The sequence below is a fragment of the Pan troglodytes genome, chromosome 9, assembly GCF_028858775.2.
Source record: "Pan troglodytes isolate AG18354 chromosome 9, NHGRI_mPanTro3-v2.0_pri, whole genome shotgun sequence".
Lineage (NCBI taxonomy): Eukaryota > Metazoa > Chordata > Mammalia > Primates > Hominidae > Pan > Pan troglodytes.
The window spans coordinates 127354839-127382444 of NC_072407.2; the positions used below are offsets into that span (position 1 = coordinate 127354839).

At 49.3% G+C, this 27606-nt stretch overlaps 1 protein-coding gene across 10 annotated transcripts in view; it reads left to right on the forward strand.

Moving 5' to 3' along the window:
* PKNOX2 (PBX/knotted 1 homeobox 2) overlaps positions 1 to 22812 on the forward strand; it is a 320839-nt gene extending 298027 nt beyond the window's left edge. For 7 of the 10 annotated variants that reach the window (XM_054661696.2, XM_054661694.2, XM_016922234.4 and 4 more), the window contains 6 exons: positions 161 to 290; positions 745 to 842; positions 1694 to 1813; positions 18433 to 18509; positions 19384 to 19562; positions 20590 to 22812. In XM_054661696.2, coding sequence (XP_054517671.1) covers positions 161 to 290; positions 745 to 842; positions 1694 to 1813; positions 18433 to 18509; positions 19384 to 19562; positions 20590 to 20816 — 831 coding nt within the window. In that variant the 3' untranslated portion in view covers positions 20817 to 22812. The remainder of the gene's footprint in view (positions 1 to 160; positions 291 to 744; positions 843 to 1693; positions 1814 to 18432; positions 18510 to 19383; positions 19563 to 20589) is intronic. The other 3 variants (XM_063783483.1, XM_063783484.1, XM_054661700.2) reach the window with 1 other exon arrangement.
* The last annotated feature ends 4794 nt before the right edge of the window (positions 22813 to 27606 follow it).

Genomic DNA, 27606 nt, shown 5'->3' on the forward strand with positions numbered 1-27606 from the left:
TAGGAAACCAAGAGAGTTGCCTTCTGGACCTGGGTCTGGGGAGGAGCTAGAAGGAGGGAGGGGGGCAGGCAGGAAGGGGAAAGGACAGAAGAGGACTCTGGGGCTGTAGGGTCTAAGCTCTCAGTGTCATTGTCACAAACCACGCCTCCCTCACTGCCAGGACCTCCTGCAGAATTCCCCCAATTCCATGTCTGGAGTCTCCAATAACCCCCAGGGGATTGTGGTCCCAGCCTCAGCGCTCCAGCAGGGCAACATCGCCATGACAACCGTCAACTCACAAGTTGTGTCAGGTCGGTGCAAAGACTGGGAAGGGTGATTGTGGGAATTCCCTGGGAGGAGAAAGGGTGGCCCCGAGGCGGTTCCAGGGGTGGGGGTTGTCCTCCACCGAGGGAGGGGCTCCCAGCTCAGTTTCTTGACTAAAGTTTTCTGTAAGTTTATAGACGGTTAGCGCCAAGACCCAATTGTGATGGTTTAGAACAAATTTGGGTCAAAATCTCATGAGCCCCTGAGAGGACCAAGTAAGGCTGTTGTCCCTTCCCCGAAGCACCTCCCACCAGAGGCTCTGCCCTAGGCTCTAGACACCATCCCCCACCCACCCATAAAGCAGAAAAGCCATAGCTTGCTACCCAAGGGCTCCAAGTAGAGGGTCTTTACACGTGAGTGCCAAATGAACTGGGAACCCTGCTTGCCCTCGCTCCTACCCACTCCCATGGCAGGGGACCCCAAAACTGGTTGTCTCCTCAGGTGGAGCCTTATACCAACCGGTTACCATGGTAACCTCCCAGGGTCAGGTGGTCACCCAAGCAATCCCCCAGGGAGCCATCCAGATCCAGAACACACAGGTGAGTTTGTGTAGGTGTGTGCACATGTGCATGGTGTGGGCTAGGGCACCTGTAATCGCTTCTTATCTGCCAGGCACTTTACACGGGTGACTCATTGAATCGTCATCATCCTCTAAGAGGTATCATTACCCCTACTTTACAGATAAGAAGCTGGGTCTTGGAAAGGTTTTATCAACTCCTGGGATTTTGCTGCCTCCCTCCTGGGGTTACATCAAAGGATCCTGCACTTCCTATTCCTGTCTGCAGACTGAGCCGCTGTGTCCCTCAGTGGTAGAGAGTGCACACACAAAGGAAGAGTAGAAAGATCGGAAGTCAGAGTCTGGGATCTGACATTAACTCTGGGATCTCTGATAAGTCACCTAACCTCTCTGAGCCTCAGACTTCTTATTGATAAAAGGGGGATTAATAGCAACTGCACACAGCCTAGCCAACCTACAGGGCTGCTGTGAGAATGAACCACAGCGATGGATAGGAAAGTGCTTTGCGAACTGTAAAGTACCACAGAAATGCTGATAACTACTTGACAGCTTATGGCAAATTCATATCTTCTCCTGTTCTCTCTGCATGGCCCTGTTTCCTCTGTCTTTCTCTCTCGCTCTCTCTCTCTCCCTCCCCCTCCCCCTTCCCCATCTCTTCCTCCTTGTCCTTCTTCCCTTCTCCCATCACCCAAGCCTCACCTCCACTCTCTGAGGGGCTGGCATGGGCTGAGAGGGAAAGGTGACCTCCCCAGGGCCCTAGGAATGAGCCGGGAAAGGGGCTGGCAGCCGAGCCTGCCGTCGCTATGGCAACAGGTCCCCAGCCACTGGCCTCACAGGCTGCTGATGCTGATTTTCTCTCCACGTGCCCTGAAGGTTAACCTTGACCTCACCTCCCTCCTGGACAATGAGGATAAGAAGTCCAAGAACAAACGAGGAGTCTTGCCCAAGCATGCCACCAATATAATGCGTTCTTGGCTCTTCCAGCATCTCATGGTGAGTGTGTGTGTCTTGGGGGTGTGGAGTCCCGGCATGGGGTATGAATAACCCACCGTGTGGGTACCAGACTCTGCTGTCGGCTCCAAACCCACAGACAGAGGGCGCGGCCTCGGGGAGAGCTCTCTGATAGGAATGACATCTGGAGTCCAGGCCAGGGGGGCTCAGGTGGGTCCTAAAGCTGGAGACCTTCTCTAGTACCTGCTGCTGTTGCTATCTGGAAAAAATGTGGCAACACATGGGGTAACAGGGACAAGCGCATGCTCAAGAGTCAAGTACTGGGCAGGTGTGTCACACTGTTTCATGAACAGAGAGAGGGTCACTGTGGGGAGTGGGTGGTTTCTGGTCCAGAGCCCTCCCCCTGCCGCAGCCACGCTCACCGTGCCCCTCTCCCATGGAAGAATGTGTTGACTCTGCCAGGACTCCTGAGTCCTCCCCGCTGGGTGAGCCAAGCGCTGTGTGGTGGAGATGGGTGCCAAGGCTGGAATCCTGGCTCCTCATGTCACAGCTCAGCTCCAGGACACAGCACTATGTCTTTCATAAGCTGCAGCAGCTCCTTTTATAAAACAGCACACTACCTCGGGTTGCAGTGGAGTGTTACTGAAGTTCATACTGTGTGAAGGTTGCTGTGTGTTTGTGTGCAGCATTAGTTGCAAAAGACGAGCCTTTGGTGGAATGTCAGGAAAGACTTCAAAATTGCAATCTCCTAACACCACTTTCAAGGGCTGTGGCAGTAAATAAAGGCCAGTGACTGTGCTGAGTGTGTATGCGCTGGTGTGTGTGTGTTCTGGGGTGGGGAGGTAGATGCTGTGACCACGGGTGGGCTTCCATTAGTCTGCGAGCTCCTGCCCTGGCATGTCAGGACAGACAGACACAGATACAAGACAAATTCCAAGGGACTGAGGATCCATTGGCTGGAGAACTGTGGGAAGAACCAGGAGGAAGAGGAAATCCTTCTTCAGGGAGGAGAAAAATCAAATGGGCCATGGAAACTAATTAGTCCATCAACAGCCCTTTATCTGAAGTGGGAGAGCCTTCAGAAGCCATGGAGACCAGGCCTCAGTGGTTCTCAGACTTGAGTGGCAGCAGAAGACTGACTGGGTCTTGGGGGCTCTGATTTGGAAGTGCTGGACCTTCCTGTGCACCCAAGAGACTGGAAGGATTACCTCCTAGCAAGAGATGAGAGCCGGAGCTCGGCATCTCCCCAAAAGTGTTCCCTCGCCTCTGGGGGCGTGGGGCTGCCCCAGTGGTTTGCTGAGTGAGTACATTTTGAAAGCATGACTAGTCTGAACACCTACAGTTTTCAGATGAGAAAGCTAATTTGGAGAGGAGGGGCTGGAATGCTGGAGTTAAGGTGAGGAAAGGAGGCTGGAGGGAACCCTGTGCCTAGGTGATGAGGCCAGAGGCCCCGCAGCAGGTCCAGCCTCAGGCCTCTAAGGAGCAGCTCTGATTCAGTGGCTGGAGTGCACAGGGGGAACGCCCAGGTCTCCTGCCTTTCTGGTTTTCCAAATTGCCTGAGAGCCAGGGGGCTCAGATGGACTCAGTGACCTGTGGGTCCAGTGTCCATGCCACAGCTCCCAGCCTACCTGTGGGAGGAAGGATGCATCTTCTGTGCACTGACCTGGCACAACCGAAATGAAAGCACCACCCTCTCCCAACTGCTCGTGGAGCTAAGTCTGGCTGCACTCATTGTGGTGGGTGACATACGATGCAGGGTCACGGGTGTGCTAGAAAGCTCATGGGCTTTTGAGGCAGCTGAACCTGGGTTCAAATCTCAGTGTTACCTTTTACCCTGCAACTTGGTCACACTCGCCTCTTAGGAAGACTGTGATGAAGTAATGAAAGATTGCCAGGACCCTGGCACACTGAATTGCTTAATAAATGCTCCCTTTCCTTCCCCACCTCCCACCCCCATGCGTTTTTGAAGACTGTTGTGAACATACCTACAATCTCACTTCTGAAGGGGGAGAAAGGCAAGAGGAGAGGGAGGAAGTTGCAAGGCAGATTCCCCTGCCCAGGAGCCCAGGTGTCCAGGCCAGCACCTGCTCACTGACTCCCATCACCCTATCTGTGGCCTTCCCCTTCACTACTTTCCACTCCCCACTTGCAACTTACCCCTGGGAATCGTTAGCCTGAGACTGGAGGGTCACCCATCTCTGTCCCTCCTGGTCATGCCTGACCTCTCACCTGGGACCTCAGCTCATGCCCCACCCTCTCATGGATCCTTCCTTGTGAGCCTCCCTGCAGAGCTCAGGGTCCTGTCTTTCTACTCCACGGTCACTTCCACCCAGACTTGGGAAGGCAGAGGAAGGGGAGGTGGAGAAGAGAGGAGGTAGTAGCTGAGCACAGAGTGAGGCAGGACCCAGGCTGTCATCTACAGAAAGCACCAGGGATAGGGTAGAGGACTTGCCGAAATGCATGAGGAGGGGCTTTCTGCCCACACTTTCCCACCCACCCCTGTTGCCCTCTCCAGCCTGGCAGTGTGCACAGGTGCAGGTGCCATTCATGACACGCTTAACATTGGCAGAGTCCTCCCCCAGTTCATCACAGTGGCCTCTAGAGAGGCAAGGGGAGTGGCCACTGGGCCTCTAAAGTCAGAGCTCAGAACTTTGGGACTGAAGGGAAGGAAGAGAATGAGAAGTCCAGGCTGCTCTAGGGAAACAAGCAGACTCAGCTGTCCTTGGCAGGCCACGCCTGGGCCACACAGCCATGCACATGTGGACACACCCTCCCCAAACCTCAGCTGCTTCAGGAAAGAGGCTATAAAGGCTCTCCATAACTAGGCACGGTAGAAAGAAGACGGGATTTGAAGCCAGACAGATCGAGGCATGAATTGAGGCTCTCCCACTAGCAGTGTGATTACCCTGATTCTATTTCTTTGAAAAAAAAAAAAGCTAATACTTATTTCCCATGGTTGTGAAAATTCAATGAGAAAACGTATGTAAAGAGCCAGGCCTAGCACATAGCACTTAAGAAATAAGTTCCCTTTGAATTTTTTGGAACAATGGACCAAGAGCAAGTTTTGGAGGCTGAAGACCCAAAATTTGTGAATATTAATCAGAGGTAGATAGCTGATTTGTTGTTTTCATCTGTAACACCTACTGATTTTACTATCATTTGACCCTAAGAGTAATGGACAATACTGTGACTTACTCATTCTTTGGGTAGATGTGTGTGCCTCTCTTGCATCTCTGACTCTGTTGTAAATTTCTCAGAAATAAGGATCATACATTATATTCCTCTAGGAGCCCTACAGCATTAATTCCCAAGGTACGGAGCTTTATAGGATTTATGAGGTCTTGCACCCCAAAAGAGGTTCCATGGTGAAATAAGTTTGGGCCAATCTGAGTTATACAAAGTTTAGCTTTTTTTTTTTTTTTTTTTTTTTTTGGTGGCGGGGTACAGTCTCACTCTGTTGCCCAGGCTGGAATGCAGTGGCACGATCTTGGCTCACTGCAATCCCCACCTCCCAGGTTCAAGTTCAAGCGATTCTCCTGCCTCCGCTTCCCATGTAACTGGGATTACAGGCATCTACCACACATGCTTGGCTAATTTTTATATTTTTAGTAGAGGTGGGGTTTTACCATGTTGGCCAGTCTGGTCTCGAACTCAACCTCAAGTGATCTACCCACCTTGGCCTGCCATAGTGTATTTTTTTTTATTCTTACAGGACGAAGGGGCATGGTGAATTTGCAAGAGGGGTAAGGTTCGAAGCTTCTCCCAAACTTATGTGAACACTTTACATCCCCCTTGGTGTTTTCACTGTTGCTCTGAGGAACAACTCTGAGACTGTAATTCTTGAAAAATGCAACTCTAGGGAGACACTGTGTCAGGCCAATAGGAGCTGCTCAGCTTTAGGAAAGAAAAGCGGAAAGCGTATGAAGTAAGGACAGACCTAAATATGCCATCGATGTTCTCACATCCAGTGCAGCTGGGACAAGTAATTTGTTGTTGATTGAAAAAATTAGTTTAAAAAAGAAACAACCATTCAAAAGAGATACTTTAATTTAAAAGATGGACATACCGTATACATTCATTTGCTAATCTTTTGATACAGGACTAAGGTTTTTTTCTAATTGTTAGTCATCTTCCTTGCATAAACCTCTCCTATACTGTAACATCTATAAATTCCACCTCAATAGAAAGTGGAATTACAACTTTGACGTTTGGGAACTAATCTGTCCACGCGATCTTTCCAGATTTTTATTATGTATTCCAATCCTTTATGTTTGTCTCATCTGATCCTAACTATTCAGCATTTGTAAGCAAATTTGGGCCTCATGACTTTTGAAAGCTTTTTACTTATCAACAGCGACTCTTTTTGCACTCATATTTCATTGGTTTACAGAAGAGTTTGTTAAATTACAGAAACTTACATACTTTATTAATAATACATAGAATTGGCATAAACCAGTCTGCATACGAGCACTGCTGACTTTCAGATAAGCAGGTAGTGTGGCTAACAGACATTCTACAAAACAGCCTACTCATCTCAAGCATTCAGAGTGCTGCGGACAGCAGTTCTAATGATTTACAGAAGAAGTGGAAACAGCATTGATTAATCCACAAACTTTGCTAAATAGGGATTGGTTGTGAGAATGTCTGTAGTAAATACTGGTTCCTGTTGTCTTCTTTCCCTGGGGTATAAGTTTGTATTCTTTGGTTCCCTTTGTCCTATGTCTGGAGCTTCTTGTCATTTCTACTGTTCTGCAGCCCTGGCAGCCACAGGAAAGTATTCAGATGATAGAAGGCTCCTGAGATGGAGGTGAAATCCCAGAGCCTTTTTGCTGTTAGGCTGCAGTGAGATTGGGATGGTTTCATCCATTAGCTGCTCGCCTCTGAGTCCCTGAAGAATCCAGTGACATTTTCTTGCTCTTGCATTTGGCTGAAAGAGGCCACACTCCTGCTGGAAGCAATCATTCCATAGCAGACTCAGGTCGGCCAAGAGCCCATGGCAGACAGTCCTCCTCTTGGAGGGTGGAGAGGTAGGCACTGTTCCCCATCCCCAGCTTCTACTCCACCCCTTCTGCTCCAGATCTTGGAGTCTTCCTGACCTGCCACGTGATTCTGCTCCTTTCCATCCCAAATATGACATCTGTCTGTGCTGCTGCCAGCCAAGCACATGAGCAGCTTTTCAGAATATGCTCTGTGTGCGGGGAGATCCTGGAGACCAGGCCCCAGCAGGCCCTGCCATCCACCAGAGGAGCCGCTTCTGCATTAGCCACTGCAGCGTGCCGGGTTCTGCACTAAACACTGTAACGCATCATCTCATTTAACCCACACAACCACCCTAGAAGGAGGTAATACGATTCGCCTCATTTTGCCAGTGACAAAACTGACACTCAAAGAAGGCAACACATTTCTCAAGGTCACATGGATGACAGGTGAAACAGGATTTGAACCCGGACCTATGCAACTGGAGGCTCTAATCTCTTACCCACCACTTTGACCCAAGAAACCACAGACATCTCTTGGCTCCCATGCAAAGTCTAGGTAAAGCAAAGGGGAACCCCAACGCCCAGCGGAGGCGTGGAGCCCCGTCCTGGGAGAGGTGTAGAGATTTTACATGTCCAGTCCCGGTCTTCAGACCTCACAGCGATGCTGCCTTTGATGTCTCCCCCACCCCATTCATCACATTCAGAAGCCTGGCCTGGCATCCAGCTGCACTCTGCCATCTACCACCCCATCTTCCATTCAGCCACAAGGAGCTGAGGGCTCACTCCAGGGCCCTTCTATGAACTCTGCTGTGGTCACAAAAGCTGAGTGCACAAAAAACACCCAGGGCCTTCTCTGTGTGACTTTTTAAATAGAAACGTAATTCACGTACCATAAAATTTACCGTTTTAAACCGTGGAATTCAGTGGCTTTTAGTATCTTTACAGAGTTGTGCAATCATCACCACCATCTAATTCCAGAATATTTTCATCACCCCAAAAAGAAAGGCTCTACCCATTAGCCATCACTCCCCAGCCCCTGGCAACCATGAATTCACTTTCTGCCTCTATGCGTTTGCCTATTCTGGACATTTCACCTAAATGGAATTGTGGGATTCTCATGTCTAGCTTCTTTTACTTAGGACAATGTATCAGTACTTCATTCCACGTTGTGGTTGAAGCATATTCCACGGTACAGATGTAGCACATTTTGTTTATTCATTTATCAGTTGATGGACTTTGGGGTTGCTTTCACTTCTTGGCTCATAAGTCCTGCTGCCATGACGGGTATACTCTGCATGATTCTGTGCCTGTTGTTCTCTTAGACTCTGTCAGATGCCCAGCTATCCTTCCCCCAACCTGAGAACCTCACATGCCGGGCTCCTTCTGGCTGGGGGGAGGCAGAGCGGCTGTACCCCAGGAACAGCGGGTGCACTGCACAGAGCTCCTGGCCAAGGAGGGCACGTGGAGGTGAAGCCCAGCCAGTTGCCTCTGTGCCTCGGTGTTGCCTTTGGTCACTCCACATTCTTTGCATGCCTCGCTACTCCCCTGCGCAGAGCATTGTGTTAAGTCTTGAAGGGATTACAGTCGGCCCTCTCTGTCTGTGGGTTCTGAATCCCTGGATTCAACCAACCTTGGATTGAAAATAAATTTTTAAGTGGATGGTTGCATCTGTCCTGAACATGTATCACCTTTTTTCTTGTCATTATTCCCTAAACAACACAGTATAATAACTATTTATATAGCATTTACATTGTATTCATTATTGTAAGTAATCTGGAAATGTTTTAAAATATTTGGGAGGATGTTTGTAGGCTATATGGAAATACTATATCATGTTATATCAGGGACTTGAGCATCCATGAATTTTGGTATTCACCAGGGGTCCTGGAAACAGTCCCCCACGGATACTGGAGGTTGACTCTATCTAGCTGTATCTCTGTCAAAGGCCCACCTACAGGACCCATCCACATGCCTGACATAGGAATGGCAATGTTGCTTAGAAACCACATAGCCTATGGAAAGGACATGGTTCCTGGGGCAGGACCTGGGTTGAGTTTTCACCACCCCCTCTACCTAGCTTGGCGAGCTTGGGTGATTGTTTGACCTTGTGAAGCCTCTGTTTCCCCTGCTGTAAAACAGGAGCCGCAATATCCAGCTCATAGGTTGCTGTGAGAATAGAATAAGCCGATGGGCGTGAAGGTTCTTTGTCCCTATACAGGTACCGCTACTGCTGCAAATGCCTCCAGTCTCATTGAAAGTTCCCATAATTGGTCTTCCCTTGGAAAATGCTGAGAGAAACCACAAAACTTTTGGGGAACCTATGGAGGAAAGCAAGAACCCCTGAAAAAAAAAACAACAAAAAAAAGAAAACGGCTTAGGGAGACTGGCCCATTTTTGTTCCAGAATATTTTGTCTGCTACCTTTTCCTTTAACTTCCTCATACTGTCTGAAATTCCACTTGCATACGTATTAAGGATTAACTTTTTAATGAAATTCCACTATTAGAGACCCATTTTAAACTATCCAATCCCTGTAAAAAGCAATGACTATGAAAGGCTGTGAGGCCATCATTTACTCACAGCTTAGTACGAATTAGTTCAAAAGCTTGCTTTACTATTCCCACTCAGCTAAGATCAGCTTCATGGGAAGAATGGGGCCAGGCACAGTGGTAATCCCAGCACTTTAGGAGGCCAAGGCGGGAGGATTGCTTGAGCCTGAGAGTTCGAGACCAGCCTGAGCAACATAGCGAGACCTCATCTGTTTAAAAAAAGAAAAAATTAAAAAAAAAAAAAAAAGGCCGGGTGCAGTGGTTCACACCTGTAATCATGCCAGCACTTTGGGAGGCTGAGGTGGGTGGATAGCCTGAGTCTAAGAATTCGAGACCAGCCTGGGCAACATGGCAAAACCCTGTCTCTACTAAAAATACAAAAAAAATAGCCAGGCATGGTGGTGGGCACCTGTAGTCCCAGCTATTTGTGGGCCTGAGGTAGGAGGATCATTTGAGCCCAGGAGGTCAAGGCTGCAGTGAGCCCTGATTGTGCCACTGCACTCCAGTCTGGACAACAGAGTAAGACCCTGTTCCCTCCCCACCACATTTCCCCCAAAAAAGCTGAGTTTTTTATTTAAAAAAAAAAAAAAGAATGGGGGCGGGCACGGTGGCTCACGCCTTTAATCTCAGCACTTTGGGAGGCCGAGGTGGGCGGATCATGAGGTCAGGAGATCGAGACCATCCTGGCTAACACGGTGAAACCCCACTCTACTAAAAATACAAAAAATTAGCCAGGCGTGGTGGCAGGCACCTGTAGTCCCAGCTACTTGGGAGGCTGAGGCAGGAGAATGGCATGAACCTGGGAGGTGGAGCTTGCAGTGAGCTGAGATTGCGCCACTGCACTCCAGCCTGGGTGACAGAGCAACACTCCATCTCAAAAAAAAAAAAAAAAAAGAAGAATGCTAGTGCTTGGTGGTGGTAGAAGATGAAGGTTAAAATACTTTCTAACAGCGTTTTGAGGAGCCAAGCCAGAATGGGGTGCAGAGAAGTTTCTAGCAATTGTTCTCAACCTCTCTAAGCCTCTCTATCTTTTGAGAATCTGATGAAAACTTATTTAGATAATTGTGAACATAGTTTCAGGGCATTTGACCCTGAAGTCGGGGGTCCCAGAGGCCTGAGATTCAGCATGCTGACTGTAGGGTGACACAGAACCCAGGGGCTTCTGAGAAAAGGAACTGGGGCATCGTGTCAATAGGGCACAAAAAGGAGACGCTGAAGGTTCACTTGCATCAATCATGGAGTCTTCCCCAGTCTAGTTCTGACCCTGAAAGCAGAGAGCAGTCTCTCGCCTGTCCTTCCCGAAGCCCATGGACCCCTCCCGACTTGAACACAGATCTTTAACCAAAGTGGCTTTTAGGACTGGCCAGGAAAACTGCCTGTTTTTAGAATAACTTCTGTCTATGAAAAAAAAAAAACCATGATCTAAGTTCCAAATAACATATCTCTTCACGAACACCCAAATTTCAGGTATGAGATGTGATTTCAGCACTAAGGGGGTTGATCGTGTAATTGGGGAAATAAATGATAGACATAAGCCAGGAGAGGTCAACCCATGACGTAATCAAGTGCTATTATACAAGCACGGACACTCGAGCGGCTCAAGAGCCAGAAGAGTGTGTCCAGGCCCTAGAATCAGGTTGCAAAAGGTTCTTTGACAATCATCTTCAGAGGGGGCAGGCAGGATGGGGAGATGTTTCTTCCAGTGACCCTAACAGGAAGCATGTCATGTGAGGAGTGGCTGAGGGGTCTGGGGATATTTTGCCTGCAGAAAAGAAGACTCGGGCAGCCTGTTCCTTTATGGCAGCATGGGGTAGCGCAAGGAGCAAGGGCTTTGGAGGCAGATAGGCTTGAGTTGGTCCAAGCTCTAATTTTACTTACTGTGTGATCTGGAACAGGTTAATGAACTTCTCTGATATTGCTTTCCTCTTTATAAAATGGAGATAGAAATGCTACCTATGATGAATAGGATTGACAATATGTTAGAAAACACAGTGCCTGGCGGGTGGCCATGTGTTCAGCAGAAACGCCTTCCTACCCGTCAGAGCAAAGGGCTATGCACTGAACAATGGTGGCCTTGCAGGCCGGCATGTCACATTTTTTATGTCAGCACGCATAGAAAATGATAGTAAAGCCACCAGGCTGCTTACGCCTGGAGACCAGCCGGGGAGCCCTTGCTGCTCCAGACTCTGCAAACCACACCCGGGGACGAGGACACCGCTGTCTGCACACTTATACCTTATTGGGGTATGCTGGCTGGAAAGCGCTGGTGTAGAGGGCTCCTGCCCTGTGGGAGAAGCTGGACACAGAGACCCTGAGAGCTCTGTGTAATCTTGAGTTGTTGGTTAACAGGGTTTGGTTGGAGAATCTGGCATTTGGGCTGGGCCTTATGAAGGATGGCTAGGATTTAGGATTGGGTAGGAAGAGAAAAAGGAGGGGTCATTTTGGATGACAATTATCTCTTAGATAATCATCAATGCCACTATGATTCGTACTGGCCACAGGGAGTGACCCCTCGCTCCAAGTTGTTGTGGTCATCAAACCCTCTTCACCCCTTATTCTCACTCTTGAAGCCTGGGAACACTGTGGCCCCTTACCCCAGCCACGACTGTCTTCATTCTAGACACTGTTCAGGCATCTGTGCCTGAAGGCCTTTAGTGTACGGCTACCAGGAGGAAGGAGGTCAGGCCAGCTGGGTTCTTGGTTACATTTCTCTCTTTGTCCCAGAGAAATCTTAGACCTCAGACTCCTGCCTGTGGGGTGAGAGTGTTTTCTCCACCCATCCTTCGCTGTAGGGATCTAGAGAGAAGCTGCCCTCCAACTCCCCAGGAGTGATGTTTGACTGTCGGAGGCATCCCCTGGTGTAGCGCTGTCCCAGGGTGTGTGCCCTGCTGGCAATGAGTCCCCAGGGAAGGAAGAATTGGATTGATGCTTCTCCATCCAAGACTGAGCCTTGTCGACAACAGGCAAGTCAGCTGCAGGGTTGCATGGAGGCGCTGAAAAGGGAAGGTGTGCAGGAGACCCCTGGGTTGCACTGAGCCCCAGGACACCCCAGAGGGCTGCAGCTCTAAGAAAGTCCACCTGAAAAATGGCTGCAGGAGATTTACAACCTCACAGCATTCCCCAAGAAGCTTAAGACTCAGGTTAGGATAAAATGTCCCCATCATAGTACATGCAGGAAATAAAACCCATTTGAAAAAATGAGCGTATTTGTATGCTCACAGAAGAGGCTGCTGGGAGGCTCCTGCCATCTGCCAGGAAACAACCTGTGGCTTCTTCAGAGACACAGCCACATGTGTCAAGCTACAGACTTATTTTATTTGTTACTTATTTAACAAACACTCACAGAGTACACTAAGCACCATTCTAAATAGCTTTCATATATTAACTCATTTACTGATACTGATCAGTTTAGCTACACACACACACACGTATACACATACATATATACGTATGTATGTACACATATATACTCATTTAATTCTTATAGCAACCTTGAAGCAGGTGGAATTATCTCTCCCATTTTACAGAAGAAGAAACTAAGTAATTTGCCCAAGGTCTCACGCTGGTTAGAGACAAGACAAGGATTCAAACCTGGGCAGTCTGACTCTAGAGTCCGTGTTCTCACCTACTTCTAACAGTACTGCCTCCATGTCTTCTTTAGAGATGTGACCAGTGTGCCTTAATGGACTCTTAAGTACCCCCTTTTTCTCTTCCACATCCTCCCTGAATATATGTTCAACAATAATTGAAAAAGCAGCATTATTAGTGAGTAGAGCAACCTGCCTCTAGGTGGAGCTCCTGGGGGGTCCGATCACTGATGCTTTCCCCACTCACCTTTAACCTGCAGATGCCCACAGGAAATGGTGAGAAGTAGCAGTTACTCCAAAGGCCCCGTGTTCGTTCATTCAACAGATGCGTACTGAACACTTACTACATGCCACACATTTTTCCTTGGTGCTAGTGAGGTAGGGTTGAAAAGAAAGACACGGTCCCTTTTCTCAAAACACTTGCAGCCTGCCCCTTGGGGTGACAGGTAGCTACACAGATCCAAAGCCCCTGTAGTAGGAAGAATCCTAGATAGGGCAAGTGCTCAGAGCTCATAGAAGGGGCATCCGAGAGGGCTTCACTTATCAGGGATGGGGATGGGGAGGAGGTTAAGAAGGACCCATCTTGCTGGCATTGTGAAGCATAGATTGACACAGAAACCAGAGGGAAAGAGAATAGTTTTGAGATTGCAGGAAGGTGACGAATGGGACAGCAGTGTGTCTTCACAGTGGAAAACTACACAGCGATTAAAAGGAACAATTACAGTTAAACAGAGCCAGCATGGATGAATGATTCCATTTACATCAGGTTCAAAAACCTGATGTCAACTAGGCCATCATGTTTAGGATGTAACACAGATAGCAAAACTATAAAGAAAAGCAAGAAAGTGGTTACTGTAAAAGTCAGGAGATCTTTGGAGAGGTGTTTGGGGGGACAGAAGGGGGTTTGTGGGGTGCTGGTAGTATCCTATTTTTTTGACCTGGGGGTGGTTACATGGGTGTTTGCTTTTCTTTGTACTTTTCTGAGTGTTCACAGTTTTAAGGGGAGCAGGGATAAAAATGAGAGCAAAAATAAAAGAATGGAAAGCGTGAACAAGGGCAATGACTGCAGAAAGAGAAGTTTCTCGGGTGACTTATTGTGCTTCTCTTTATTCTAAAAGGCTTTTTTTTCTTCCATTTCAACATCTCTGAAATTGGGTACATCCCACCATCAGTGGCCTCTTAGATGTGATGGAATGTGGTCGTTTTGGGGCCCCCACCATCCTGGCTGCCTTCCTCTGGGTCTCTGGCCCTCCTAGAGTGGAACCACCCCAGAGTGGTGGCTGGCAGCAGCCCATGGCCCCACAGCTGTCAAGAGGGAGAGGAGGGGAAAAGCGTGTAGTGGACTGTAGTGCAGCGCTGCTGATGGCAGGAAACCTAATGGAAGCTCGCTGATCTGAATCAGCCTCCACGCCCCGCTCCACCAGCACCTCAGTGTCTATTGACACTGACAGGCTGCGGCTTCCCATCTGCTGTGTCCCTTGGTGAACTGGCTCACCTCGTGGTGAGATCTACATGGCTAGGAGGTGGAAGGACAATTGCCAATGGGCTGTGCATGAAAGAAATATCCAGGGACCTGTGAACCAGAACTGGCTTAGCTTCCTTCTGAACCAGCCCCTGGGCAGAACTCACTCTTTCAATTGAAAGATGCTTTTAGTATCAGTTTAGTCCAGAGGAGAGTTGCGTTATGGGGCTATAAAGGGAGGTATCAGAGAGAGATGGGAAAGAGTTGAGGTCAGATTTCAGCGGAACTTCCTGGTGGCAACTACAGTGCCCTGAGACACCTACTTGGTGTAAATACCATAATTCCCTTCTCTAGAGTCCTTGAGTATTCAACTAGATGATGCCGGGAGGCTTCAGTGCATCGCACAGAGCGCATCAATGGAGCACACAGGCTTACCCTGCGCTATCTCATTAAATCATCCCCATGTCCAAGAGGTAGTCACTGTTTTGCTACTTCCATCTAAGGATGGAAGACATAAACAAAGGTCACTTGCGTGTGTCAAGGTCACACAATGTTAAGGGGTGGGTCAGGACTTGATCCCATCTCTGAAGGTCCTTTACTCCCTGGCAGCACTTCCCAGTCGTGTGAGGCTCCAGCTGTCCCTGAGAAGGCTCTGGCATCTTCTAGTCTGTTCTGTACCTCTTTCTTTTTCTTTTCCTTGCTTTTCATGAACTGTATATACTTCTTTTTCAAGGAAGGATTATCTACTTCCAGAGAGCTACTGTCTGGGCCCTTCTCTTCCAAATCCAGGGAGTTCCCTCCAATAGCGATCAGAGAGCAGCCACTGTGCCTTGATGGTTTGCCGTGATCTCATTTGATTCTTCTTCCCCTCCTTGGCCCCAAGCCTGGCCAGTTGTGCTAAAAGTAGCGCTGACCCAATCGTGGTCTGTCCAGAGGCCAGGACTATTTTGACTCTGTCCTCAGGAATCATGTGGTCTGAGGCATGTACGAGCTGGACTGCTCCCATGACCACTCAGATGTGGTGCCAGGAATGTTCTGGCTGACACACCTGTCCCCAGAGCTGCTAAACGCTGCTACTTACCCCACAGCCCCACAGCGAGCGTCCTGAGATACTGGTTCCAGGAGGGATAGGTGGTGAGGACTTGCACCAGGCGGTGGTTAGGGGCTTTCTATCCTCATTCATAAGAGAACAACCAGCCAGTTTTGGGTGGCATTGCTTCTCATAGCTCCCCACTGGACTGGAGCATGTTAATCTATGTATTTGTGACATTCACTCAGAATGGGGGCCTGACAACAGAAGGCTCCTTAGAGACAGCAAACATTATTCTTCCAAGGAAGGCTGGAGGATTTCCTTCTCTGGAGGCCGTTAACAGTGGAAGAACTTTTCATCCTACTGGCTTAAATATAAGTCCCAGTGCAAGGCTCCTGCCTGGAACATCATCCTCTCCTCTACTAGACTGGCTTTGCCATTCTTCAAAGTCCAACTGAAATCCCCTTCCCTAAGGACTTTCTTCTTTTGTCACCAGAGGGGTACTTAGCACAGACTTCCCATTAATAAAGAGGCTTTTTCCTCCTTTTTTTCTTCCCATCTAGTCTGTGAGTTCTTAACTTCAGATACCTTTCACTTGCCAGCACCCAGGATTCGGCAGATGCCCAACAGTTGTGGGCTGGTGAACCGGCACAGCCAGCACGGCCACTAGCTCTGCTCAAGAAACAAGTCTGCGTCTCCTTATTGTGCTAGTTCATTCCTCAGTTCACTACACAATCCTTCAACATTGGCCTCTTTGCCTGTCTGCACACTGTGCCTGGTCTGCACACTGGAAATAAACAATGTCTAATGAGATGGGGTCCCTGCCTGAGAGAAGCTCATGGCCTAGTGGGGGACACATATCTTGCCATCTAGTGGGCAAAAAGCAATCATTCAGAGGCCACGGTGACCAGCTTTGCCTCAGGGAGTCGGGAAGGGCCTTGCAGAGGCTGTGATCTGTGGCAGGCCCTCACAGAAGCTCAGAAAGGCACGCGAGGACAGGCAGGAGGAAGCGCGCTCCAGAGGAGGGCCAGCACGTGCGAAGGCATGGAGGCATGAAAGGCCCTTGCACCCAGGAAGGCCAAAAAATCACCATATTTTTGCTGCTTTTTGTCTACAGACCAGCTGGCTATGGACAGGGAGGCTGCTTGGCTCTTTCCCACAAATAGGGAGGTTGGAGCCAGGCACTAGGGCTTGACCCCAGAAGGTGTCAGAGCTCCCAGAGTCCTTGCCCCTCTGCCCCCTGGGGCCATCTGCACCCTCTCCTCCCATCCTCCCTCCGCTCCTTCCCAATTAGAATGAAAATTGGCTCCTGTAATGCTGATGTGCCTTCTTTCTTGTTAGAATCTTAATACTGTATGAATCACAAGTCCCAGCTGCCTTGGCATGGTGGTCAGGGTCAGAGGTTTGAATTAAAGCAACACATGGTCCTGATGGCTTCATCTGGGGGATGCTGAGGTAGGGGAGAGGCTGCTCCTCCTTTTCCACCGATAATGCGAGTACCACCAAGGCTGCTGACCGCAGCCTTTTCCCTCAGAAAGTTTTAAGCACCTTGTAACAACCCCTGATAATAAGAGTATTCGTACCTTTTATTGAGCATTTTACAAGTATAATTTCATTTATTTGTCAGATGACTTGCTGATGTGTAGTTAAGTGACGTGCCTGAGATTTCATAGCTAGTCATAATAGAGCCAGATTTTGAGACCTCCCATCTCGGGGACCTTAGACAGCTCAAGCACCACTTTCTAATACCACTGCAATCAAAAGGAATGATTTTAGCCTGAGGATGCTGGATGGCTTGATCTTCTGCCATAAGAGCCCCCAAACCTCCCCTAGCTTCCAGGACAAAACTCTGACTTATTCAGACGTTCGCCACACCTTAACTGCATGCCTGCTGGGTGCCAGGCACTGGGCTGTGGCCTTAACAAGTCCTAGGGATGCATAGACTCAGCCATCCTGTGGCCTCCCTCCCAATGGGGTCACGACTCTCTTCCCACTGCCACCCAGAGCCTTCTCATTCCTTAATGTGACCTGTTCAGTCTTCCCCACCACTGCATTTCTCTCCTTCTTAGCCTCTACAGTGCTCATCACCCAAACCACAGCATCGAGTGCTGTGCTTTTGCTTTCCTTCACTCAGCAGGCATTTGTATGTCATTTGTATGTGGAAGGCACTGGGGATACATTCAGTATCCCAGTGCCGTCATGAAGCACAGTCTGAGAGAGGGAGACAGTTGCGTAGTCAGTGCATGGGCTGCAGCATGCGGGGGACTGAGAGAGACACCTGCCCTGCTCTCTTTCTCACCTCCACTCAGTCCTATAAAGTGGCATTGTGAAGCAATGGAAGAAAGACTGGACCCAAATCGGAAGAGCTGAGCTGGTGCTACCATCTGGGGGACACTGGAGGAGTCATTCCATCTCTTCATCTGCAAAGTGGGAATAACAATACCTAACCTGCCTGCCTTTCAGAGTTTCAATGATGTGTTTTATTAAATAAAATGATGATTTTTTAATGAATAAAATGCATGAAAGCATTTTACAGGTTATAAAGCACTATACAAGTAGTACTTTTCTGTCTCCTAGCCATGCCTAGCATAAATCTGGGCACATAGTAGATATTCAATAAATAGCAGTTAACTTAAATTGATCCATTCACCCGCTTACCACCTTCTATGGGCGTTTGAGGCCATTGGAAACCCTAACACTGACAATGCCTGCCCTGCCTGCTGGAGGCGGCAGTGAGGATCAAATGAGAAGGATGTGCCTTGGAAGCTGTCAGTACTGAACCATCTTGGTCTTGGGAAACCTCCCTGGCTCCCCATTGTGGGGGCTTGGCTGAGGACTGGCCAGCCAGGGATGTGGAGTCTCGGGCATGGGGCAGCCTTCCTCCAAGCCCTAGGTCCATTCTCTGTGGGGAGCAAACATAACACTTCCCCAATTTTGGTTCCCAAACCACTCAGGCTGCCTGGCTCAGGATAGTGCCCATGGCGTGGGCACAGTACCTTGGGGGGGCCAGATCAGCATGTGCCCAGCCCTCACTAGTCTCCACCTCTCGTTTCAGCACCCCTACCCCACGGAGGACGAGAAGAGGCAGATCGCAGCTCAGACCAACCTCACCCTCCTGCAAGTAAATAACTGGTGAGTTTGCATCACCTGCACGCAGGCTCTCAGATCCAGGGGCCACCTTCTGGGCAGGGGAATGCGTAGCAGGGAAAAGAGACTCGAATGCCAGGATCTGCCTCAATCTCAGCCTGGCTACCATGCCAGTCCCCCCATTTAGGCTAGAAGCAGAAAGCAAGAATCAACACTGGCACCTGTGGCTTCATCTGCAGCTTCTCAGCGCCCTCTGCTGGGACATTGTGTCAGGCACATCCCTGGAAGCTTCTTGAGGAAGAGAAAACCCACGCCCACCTGAGCACCCAGCCCACCTGCACTTCAGAGACAGACAGGATTGCCCGCAGCTGTGCACTGGAGGCCAGTGGTCATCTGGTCTTCCCCACCCCCATGTGAACTGAGACTAAAACTAGCTGCAAAGCTGGGAGTGGGGAGAGGGAGGAGGAGTAGCCATTCTGACCCCACAGGGATCTCGGCTTTCCCAGTCTCTGTGCCTGGCTGGGCTGTCAGGGGAGCTCAGAGAGCAAGGTCTGGCTGGATGGAAGTAGACCCCAGAGTTGAGGGCCCTGATCCGAGCCCTTGGCTCTCTGGAGAGAAGTCAGAGGTTAGTGCCTATGACTACCATGCTCTCCTCCTCCGTTCAACCTGGAAGGTCTTGAGCAGGGATTTCTGACCCCCCATGCATTCTTCCCATATGACTTTGCAGTTACCAAGCCCCAGGAAATTTCATGAACTTCTCAGCCCCCAGGGCCCTCCTCCTTGCTGGGCTTTTACATCCGGGATGGGAACCCCGGTCTGCTCTGTGAAACGGAGTCTGAAGGCAGCTTCACCCTCCCTGCCCCCACCCCAAAGCCATGCAGGTGATGACTAACCAGGTCTTCACTTTACCTCTGGGCAGGTTCATCAATGCCCGGAGGCGCATCCTGCAGCCCATGCTTGATGCCAGCAACCCAGATCCTGCCCCCAAAGCCAAGAAGATCAAGTCTCAGCACCGGCCCACTCAAAGATTCTGGCCCAACTCCATCGCTGCAGGGGTGCTGCAGCAGCAGGGCGGTGCCCCAGGGACAAACCCCGATGGTAAGAACTGGGGCTGAGTGCACCCTAGACAAGGGCTGGGGGTGCTCCTGGAGCTTCTTCAGGTCAAGCCGTGCAAAGATTCAAGGGCTATCTCCTTACCTGGGCTCCCATCGCTGCCCTGCCACAGTGATTATCCCTCCCCAAAGCCCTAAAGAAGGTGATGTTTTTGTACATAATTTAACAGACCAGATGCACACTCATAAAGAAAAGCGGGAGTTGGTGGTCATGCAAGTCAGTGACTGCTCAGCAGAGCCCCCCATGTCCGCACCCATCTGAGTTCCTTAGCACCAGTCAGTATCTGCACAGCTCTTCAGGAGCCAAGGCCATCTATAAATATCAAGGCAGGCAGCTGGCTCGTGAACAGGGGCCAGGAAGAGCTCTGTTTTCCCAGCCTCTCCATCACACCCTCTATATACACTTTTCTAATTGCCAGTCGCCTAGTGCACAATGAATAATTCAATGAGCCAAGCATTTTATAGCTTGGCATATGAAGAAAGCTCTGTATGGGGAGTGGAGCGTAGGTGTGCATGTGTGCACACATAACCTCATGCACACGTGTATGTGTATGGTTGCGCATAGGTTCCTTTGTGATGAGCCATCTTATGGGTTATGATAGGGAAAAAAAAAAAAACAGATTTAGGGGGCTGGACCAGCCTGGGAGAAAATTCCAACTCTGTCATTGCTGACAATGTCATCTTGAGCTAATGACTTAACTGTCTGAGACAGAATGGGGATAATAATACCTGCCTTACAGAATTGTTAGAAAGTCAAAAGTGGCCAACACATAAAAAAAATGCGCAGTGAACGGTGGCTGGGAGTGCTGCTTCCTGAGATGGGGCAGGGAGTAGCTGACTAGTGAATGGATGGGAGACTTCATACCAGGGCATTGTCCAGCTCAGGCTTGGACAGCTCTAAAAACAAGGAGTTCACTGCTCTATGAGCCAGTCCATTAAACCCTGTCCAACACAGAGGTGCTGGCCCTGACCAGCAGCCCCTGCCTCGTTCTGACCCTTGCTTTCTCTCGCAGGTTCCATCAACTTGGACAACCTGCAGTCCCTGTCCTCAGACAGTGCCACCATGGCCATGCAGCAGGCTATGATGGCTGCACACGATGACTCATTGGATGGGACAGAAGAAGAGGATGAGGATGAGATGGAAGAGGAGGAGGAGGAGGAGCTGGAGGAGGAGGTCGACGAGCTGCAGACGACAAATGTCAGCGACCTGGGCTTGGAACACAGTGACTCTCTGGAGTAGTCGGGCAGCCCAGATGGCACTGATCACTGAGCAGGAGAGGAGTGTCGCCGGGAGGCCTTCAGGGTGGGGGGGAAGGGGACACGGGCAGGAAGCACCGAGGGAGTTGGGCCCTAGCTTCCCCAAATCAGTAGCTTGAAGAAAGGCAAAGGAGACACCTGTTCCTTCCCAACCACCGAGCTTCAGTGAGGACCCCAGCCCCACTTCCCTGGAACTGCCGAGGACTCTGTTTGGCGGGGCCAGTGGAGCAGCCTGTATGAAAAGACAGGAGTGAGATCTGGACTCACCAAATCCCTGAGGACAGATGGCACCCATGGCCCCCACCCACGGAAGGACCTGAGTTGTTTACAAGCCCTGCACTGAGGCAGATTGGTGCTGTTCGCAGAGTAGGCCTTTGTCCGGGGGCAGACTTAGAAGGAAGGGGAGAGACAAAGGGGGACTGAGTTTCATCCCCAGAAGGTTCTCAGCTCCTTTGACAGACATTCAAGGGCAGGAGGGAGCCCCAAAGCATAACCAGTGGCCAGAGGAGTGGGAGGGCCTGAGGCATCACATCTTGCAGATCAGAATGGGATGGAATCCACCGGGCTCCAGCTCATCCCTCCAAGGCCCTGTCTCTGCACACAGCAACCATGGACATGGGAGAAAGGGATGGGAGCCACAGTGCCCTTCACTCTCTCCTGGAAACCAATTGTAAGCTGGTGGGCTCAACCTGTGGGAGGTTAAGAGGAGTCCCTTCTGGGTTGACTCCAGGAGCCAAGGAGATGGCAGACCCTGGGCTAGGAATCATATCGAGGTGACTTTGAGGCCACAGCTGTCCCTAGGTGATCACAGAACTTAGCTCCTTTAACAACAGGACAATGGTGTTTTACCCTAGATGTTCCCACCCTCAGTGCTCCACACCCTCCATAGACCTTCAGAGAAGGTGAAACCAGGTTATCTGGGAATCTTTCCACCCCGCAGGTCGCCACGGCCATCCCTTTGCTCCCAGCCTGGCTCCATCAGCCTCCAGCTTCCTTTCTTCATTCTGTCCTTCAGGGAAGGCAGAAGAAACATTGGAAAGCATCTAGTCCAGTGGGAAGCCAGGGGTTGGAGAAGGTGCTACATCCCTCTTCCTATCAATATCCTAAATGTGGGGGAGGGCCCAGAGAATGGCACCCAAGAGCCTGCGGGGATGCCCATCCCACACACCCCACCCACCCTGCTGTTCTAACCCTGCTATCCACAGCCCTGGAGGAACTGGGGCTCCTGGAAGGAAGAGGAGGCTCTCCACTGTCCACCCTAACACATACCCTCCCACCCACCTTCCAGACCCCCTTGGTTGGCACCCTCTCCTCCAGTTCCCTCTCACCCCATGGCTGTGAATGACAGGTCACACGTGTGTTTTCCATTGGGTTTAATTTAATGGACGTGCAGTTTCATTTGTAAATTGTGCATTAGCCATCTCCTTCAGTGGCAGGATGTGAGTGGCTACCTGGCTCAACTGGAGGGGACCCTCGGGGCCCTCTGGGGCTTCCCCTCCCCCACCTGGTTGGGGTAGAGCAAAAGGATGGTCACTCTTCTGAGGTCTCCCTGAAATGAATGTATTTCTCCCCCAAAAGAGCTGATATTTAATGTTTTAATAAGGATTTTTGAGAAACAAATAACCTTATTTATAATCTGGGTGATCCAATCATTTTTTACTCCCTTTTGATGCCATACATAGAGGAAAGTCTAGCTTTTTTGGCGTGAGACTTTTGCAATGTGCAGTGGGATAAAATGCATTTCCTTTTCTGGTTCATTTTTCTTGTTAACACGCGCGCACAGACACACACACACACCGTTCCACTCACCACCTGGACAGGCGTCCCCCAGCACGGACACGCTGGCACACAGGTGCCCACATCTCTTCCTCTCAGCCCCTCCACCTGCCTAATGTTATGCAACCTCCTTCTGATGTATCCACCAAACCAGTACTGAATGTGGCCGAGACGTTTTCAGTAAATCTTATTACCTACCGTAACCCTGGTGCACAATTCTCTTTCTGTGGTTGCTGTGGCAATCCTTTGCTCTTTTCATGGGACCCGAGGCCAGACAAAATTTGGAGGCCTCAGTATACACCTGACTACCCAGGGAAGGGGACAAGGTAGATGTGCGTCCTGCGTGAGCTCAGCTGCCCTGTCTGGGGAGGAAGAGCCAATTTCAGCACACTCACCTTGTGTGCGGCCAGTTGTAAGGCAGAGCTAGGGAGAGAAGGCAAGGAAGCTCTGCACTGCCCTCTCCTGACAGCTTCCCCGACCGCAGTGGAAGCTATGAATCTGGTCCCTCTTGTCCACCATACTCCACCTCCCTCAAAGGCTTTTGCTTTCCTGTCTCCATTCTCAGCCTTGAATCCCAGGGGTCAGCACCATAATCCCCCAGGCAAGAAGAAACTCGGGCAGCTGATCTCCACACAGAAGTGAGAGGCAGGCCTTCTTGTCAGCTCCAGACGAGAGGGTACCTTCTTTAGCCACACTTGCTGAGAGGTCTGGGGCATCTGTTTAGAAGCAGGAAGGGAGTGCCTTGTTCACATTCAGGAATGCTGGAGAGTTTGCACGTACTGGCAGATCACCCCATGGCCAGGTGGAAGATAGGGAAGCCAGTGGTTGGTTACACAGGCGAAGTGGGCTCTGACCAGCTCTGGTGGAGTTCCCTGCATCACTGCCCTCGGGGAGCCCAACCTCCCTCCCGCTCCTCACACCTGGAGAGAGTTCTGCAAACTCTACAGAAACCCCGCCTCTCTGGGTAGAGGAAGAAAATCTTAAGAACTGCAAGATGATTGGAACCTCACCTCCAGAGCTGGGAAGACAACAGTCCTCTAAGACAGTGGTTTCTAAGGAACACACTGTCGAAAGATATGCTACCAAAAAAAAAAAAAAAATCCATGCCTAAATTAGCCTAAGATTAACTGCATATTCTATTTTGTTAGTAGAGTTTCATCATGCACATTATTATACTAAAGGCTCTGAAAACTCCTACAGGAAAGAAACCTGTTGAACTTTGTTTCAATTGTTCCCAGATTTGCTCCACCTCCCTTTTTTCAAGTAATATCTATTCAAGTTACACCAATATTCCACAAAACACACTTTAGGGAACACTATTCTAAAGAAATTGCAGAGTAGCCTGTCCTACACTCTCCCTGCCAAGTTTTTCTATCAAGTTCTGCCAGCCATCTTTTCAACCACGCTGCCAACTGAAAGTGGGTTTCTTTCTTCTTTTTTTTTTTTTTTTGAGACGGAGTTTTGCTCTTGTTGCCCAGGCTGGAGGGCTGGAGTGCAATGGCACGATCTCGGCTCACCGCAACCTCTGCCTCCCGGGTTCAAGCGATTCTCCTGCCTCAGCCTTCCAAGTAGCTGGGATTACAGGCATGAATCAACACACCCTGCTAATTTTGTATTTTTAGTAGAGATGGGGTTTCTCCATGTTGGTCAAGCTGGTCTCGAACTCCGGACCTCAGGTGATCCACCTGCCTCGGCCTCCAAAATTGCTGGGATTACAGGTGCGAGCCACTGCGCCCGGCCTTTTAAAATTATTATTATTATTATTTATTTATTTATTTTTGAGACAGGGTTTCACTCCCATCACTCAGGCCGGAGTACCATGGCACAATTTCGGCTTACTGCAACCTCCGCCTCCCAGGTTCAAGTGATTATCCTGCCTTGGCCTCCTGAGTAGCTGGGACTACAGGCATGCACCACAAGGCCCAGCTAATGTTTTTCTTTTGTTTTGTGTTTGCAGAGATGGGGTTTTGTCATGTTGCCCAGGCTGGTCTCCAACTCCTGAGCTCAAGAGATCTGCCTGCCTCAGCAACCCGAAGTGCTGAGGTTACAGGCATGAGCTACCACTCCCGGCTGAAAAGGGGTTTCTGAAATCACTTGAGATGTAGGTAGTTGTACTTTTAGGAGCCAACAACCTCTCTCTGTGCATGACCCAAATGCTGCCCAACCCAAGGAAAAGACACGCCATAATCCCTGTGGAAATTCAAGAGATGGATGACAGGGCGAGGGGTAGGGGAAGGTTTCCTTTACCCAAAACAGAACTCTGATATCAGGGCTCTGGCAACTCTCAGACTGACTTCTGCCCCCCACCCCCAGACCCATCAGGAAAGACCTTTCAAGCTCAGAGATCCTGCTCATGGGAGTTGGTGGCCAGAGCTCAACTTACTTGACCGAGGATCCCCTCTCCTGCCTTGCATGGGGCCCCAGGAGGGCAATGACCACCACACTGCAGCCTGCTCCAATTCATTCCTGATGAGTCATTCATTATCTCAGCATGCATTTATCGAGCCCCGACTCTGTCCCAGGCACTGTTTTACAAGGATACACCTGTGGCTAACAAGGACAGAGTTCTTTACTTCAGGGAGTTTACATTCTACTAGAAACAACTGAGACTGGGCCAGGTACGGTGGCTCACACCTGTAATCCCAACCCTTTGGTTGTCCAAGGTGGAAGGATCACTGAGCCCAGGATTTTAAGACCAGTCTGGGAAACATAGTGAGACCCCTCCCCGCACCCGCCCGCATCTCTACTATTTTAAAATGAATATACATGAGAAAAAAGAAAAAGATTGAGACTGAAAGAGTGCTCGTAGCATCCTTGTAATGGCTATAACTATGATCTCATCCTTACCACAGAGAACTCAAACTTCTTCATTCAGAGTTGCAAAGCAGGAAGCTTTCAGCTCCACTGTGAGGTTCAGGTTAAGCTCAATTTTCAGACCTGTTTTGAGCCATATATTGTCGAAAAATTGTGTGCCAACTTTTAAAAGTTAGAAGGTTACACATTAAAAAATCAGATTCCTGGCTTCTCCTGAAAAATCGGGCAATCAGGCGACTTGGGACCTATATAATCCCACTTGGCCATGATTGAGTGTAGTTGAATTAACTGCTGCCCCCTAAGGCACGTTCTCTGTGTCATCAGGACATTTGCAGCCCCTGTGGTCTCCCCAACACGGAGGCTGAGGGTTCATTGCTCATTTACTATTGGCTGTCACTATTTGGGTGGCTGGTGGCTTAGTTAAGCTTCCCCCATGCCCTTTTTTTTAACCCCCTTTTGCTGTAATATCTAAGTGGTTGTTTTTAAGAAGGGAAATATTTATCTCTACGCATTAATCCATCAAGAGGATTGCTTGGCCTCTTGGGAGGCCAATTGGGAGGCCTGAGGTCAATTGAGGTTGACCAATTGGGAGGCCAAGGCGGGTGGATCATGAGGTCAGGAGTTCGAAACCAGCCTGGCTAACATGGTGAAACCCCGTCTGTACTAAAAATACAAAAATTAGCTGGGCGTAGAGGCGTGCACCTGTAATCCCAGCTACTCGGGAGGCTGAGGCAGGAGAATCACTTGAACCTGGGAGACGGAGGTTGCAGTGAGCCGAGATCATGCCATTGCACTCCAGCCTGGGTGACAGGGTGAGACTCCATCTCAAAAAAAAAAAAAAAAAGAGTAAGAAAACAAGATAGTCCAAGAGGGAGGGCCCTGCCTTTGGTACAAAATATTGGAGAGAATGTATTTGTTTGTGGGCATAAAAGTACTCCTACCTTTCATTGCAAAGTATACCTGTGTCTCGTATCCAGATATCTTCACTCATACATTTTCTGCCTACCTTGCCTCCCCAGGCAACAATGAGGCTAGAGGCATAAAAATCACCAGGGTTGCTTGTTATAGATACAATGTAGGTTCCACAACCGGTGTTTGCCCCAGATAGCTAGGCAAGATGCCCAAAGACTTGGAGGAGCATTGCTCTCAGAAAATAGTTTTCAATTGTCGGCCGGGCATGGTGGCTCATGCCCAGCACTTTGGGAGGCTGAGGCAGGCAGATCACTTGACGTCAGGAGTTTGAGACCAGCCTGGCCAACATGGTGAAACCCTGTCTCTACTAAAAATACAAAAATTACTCAAATGTGGTGGCATGCACCTGTAGTCCCAGGTACTCGGGAGGTTGGGGCATGAGAATCGCTTGAACTTGGGAGGCGGAGGTTGCAGTGAGCCGAGATAGCACCACTGCACTCCAGCCTGGGCAACAGAATGAGACTCTGTCTCAAAAATAAAAATTAAAAAAAAAAGAAAATAATTTTCAATCATCTTTTGAAGCTCCTTGCTTTATAGCTGCTCCTTTAACTTCTTTTAGCCAGATGCACTACTACCCTCAAGCCAGTGATTCATTCAGTACAAATTCCCGGGTGCCCACTATGTGCCTGGTAACCTATGAGGGACAAAGGATGATGAATTTTGCAGAGCATCACAGACCAAGGGACTGAGCACCGAGGACTGACAGAATGGTGGTCACCTCACACGCTCCATTTCCACTTTGGCACCTTATTTCCATCCCACAGATGAGGCAGGTTTTATTATACCACTTTCCAGCATATCTTACACTTTTTATTTCTCAGCCTCTCTCTGGGCCAATCTCATTTAGCCCCTTTGCAAATTAAATGCATCTCATTAAACCGAACCCATTTAGGACAATGCCCTTCAGGTGTGTGCATCTTAGTACCTCTTTCATTTTAAGACAAGTGTTTGATTTATTTTTCATCTCATTACGCTCTTTAAAATTATGTGCATCTCATTACACTCAACGCACTGAGACAACTTCTTTCTGGTATAGACATTACACCCCGTATTATCAGGCAAGAATATGATTTTTTTTCATTTCATTACAAGCCTTACAATTTATGTACATCTCATTACAATCAGCCATTTAAGACAATTCCCTTCAGTTATGTGTATCTCATTATACCTTTTCATTTTCACATTTTTCTCATCTTATTATTCAGAGATTC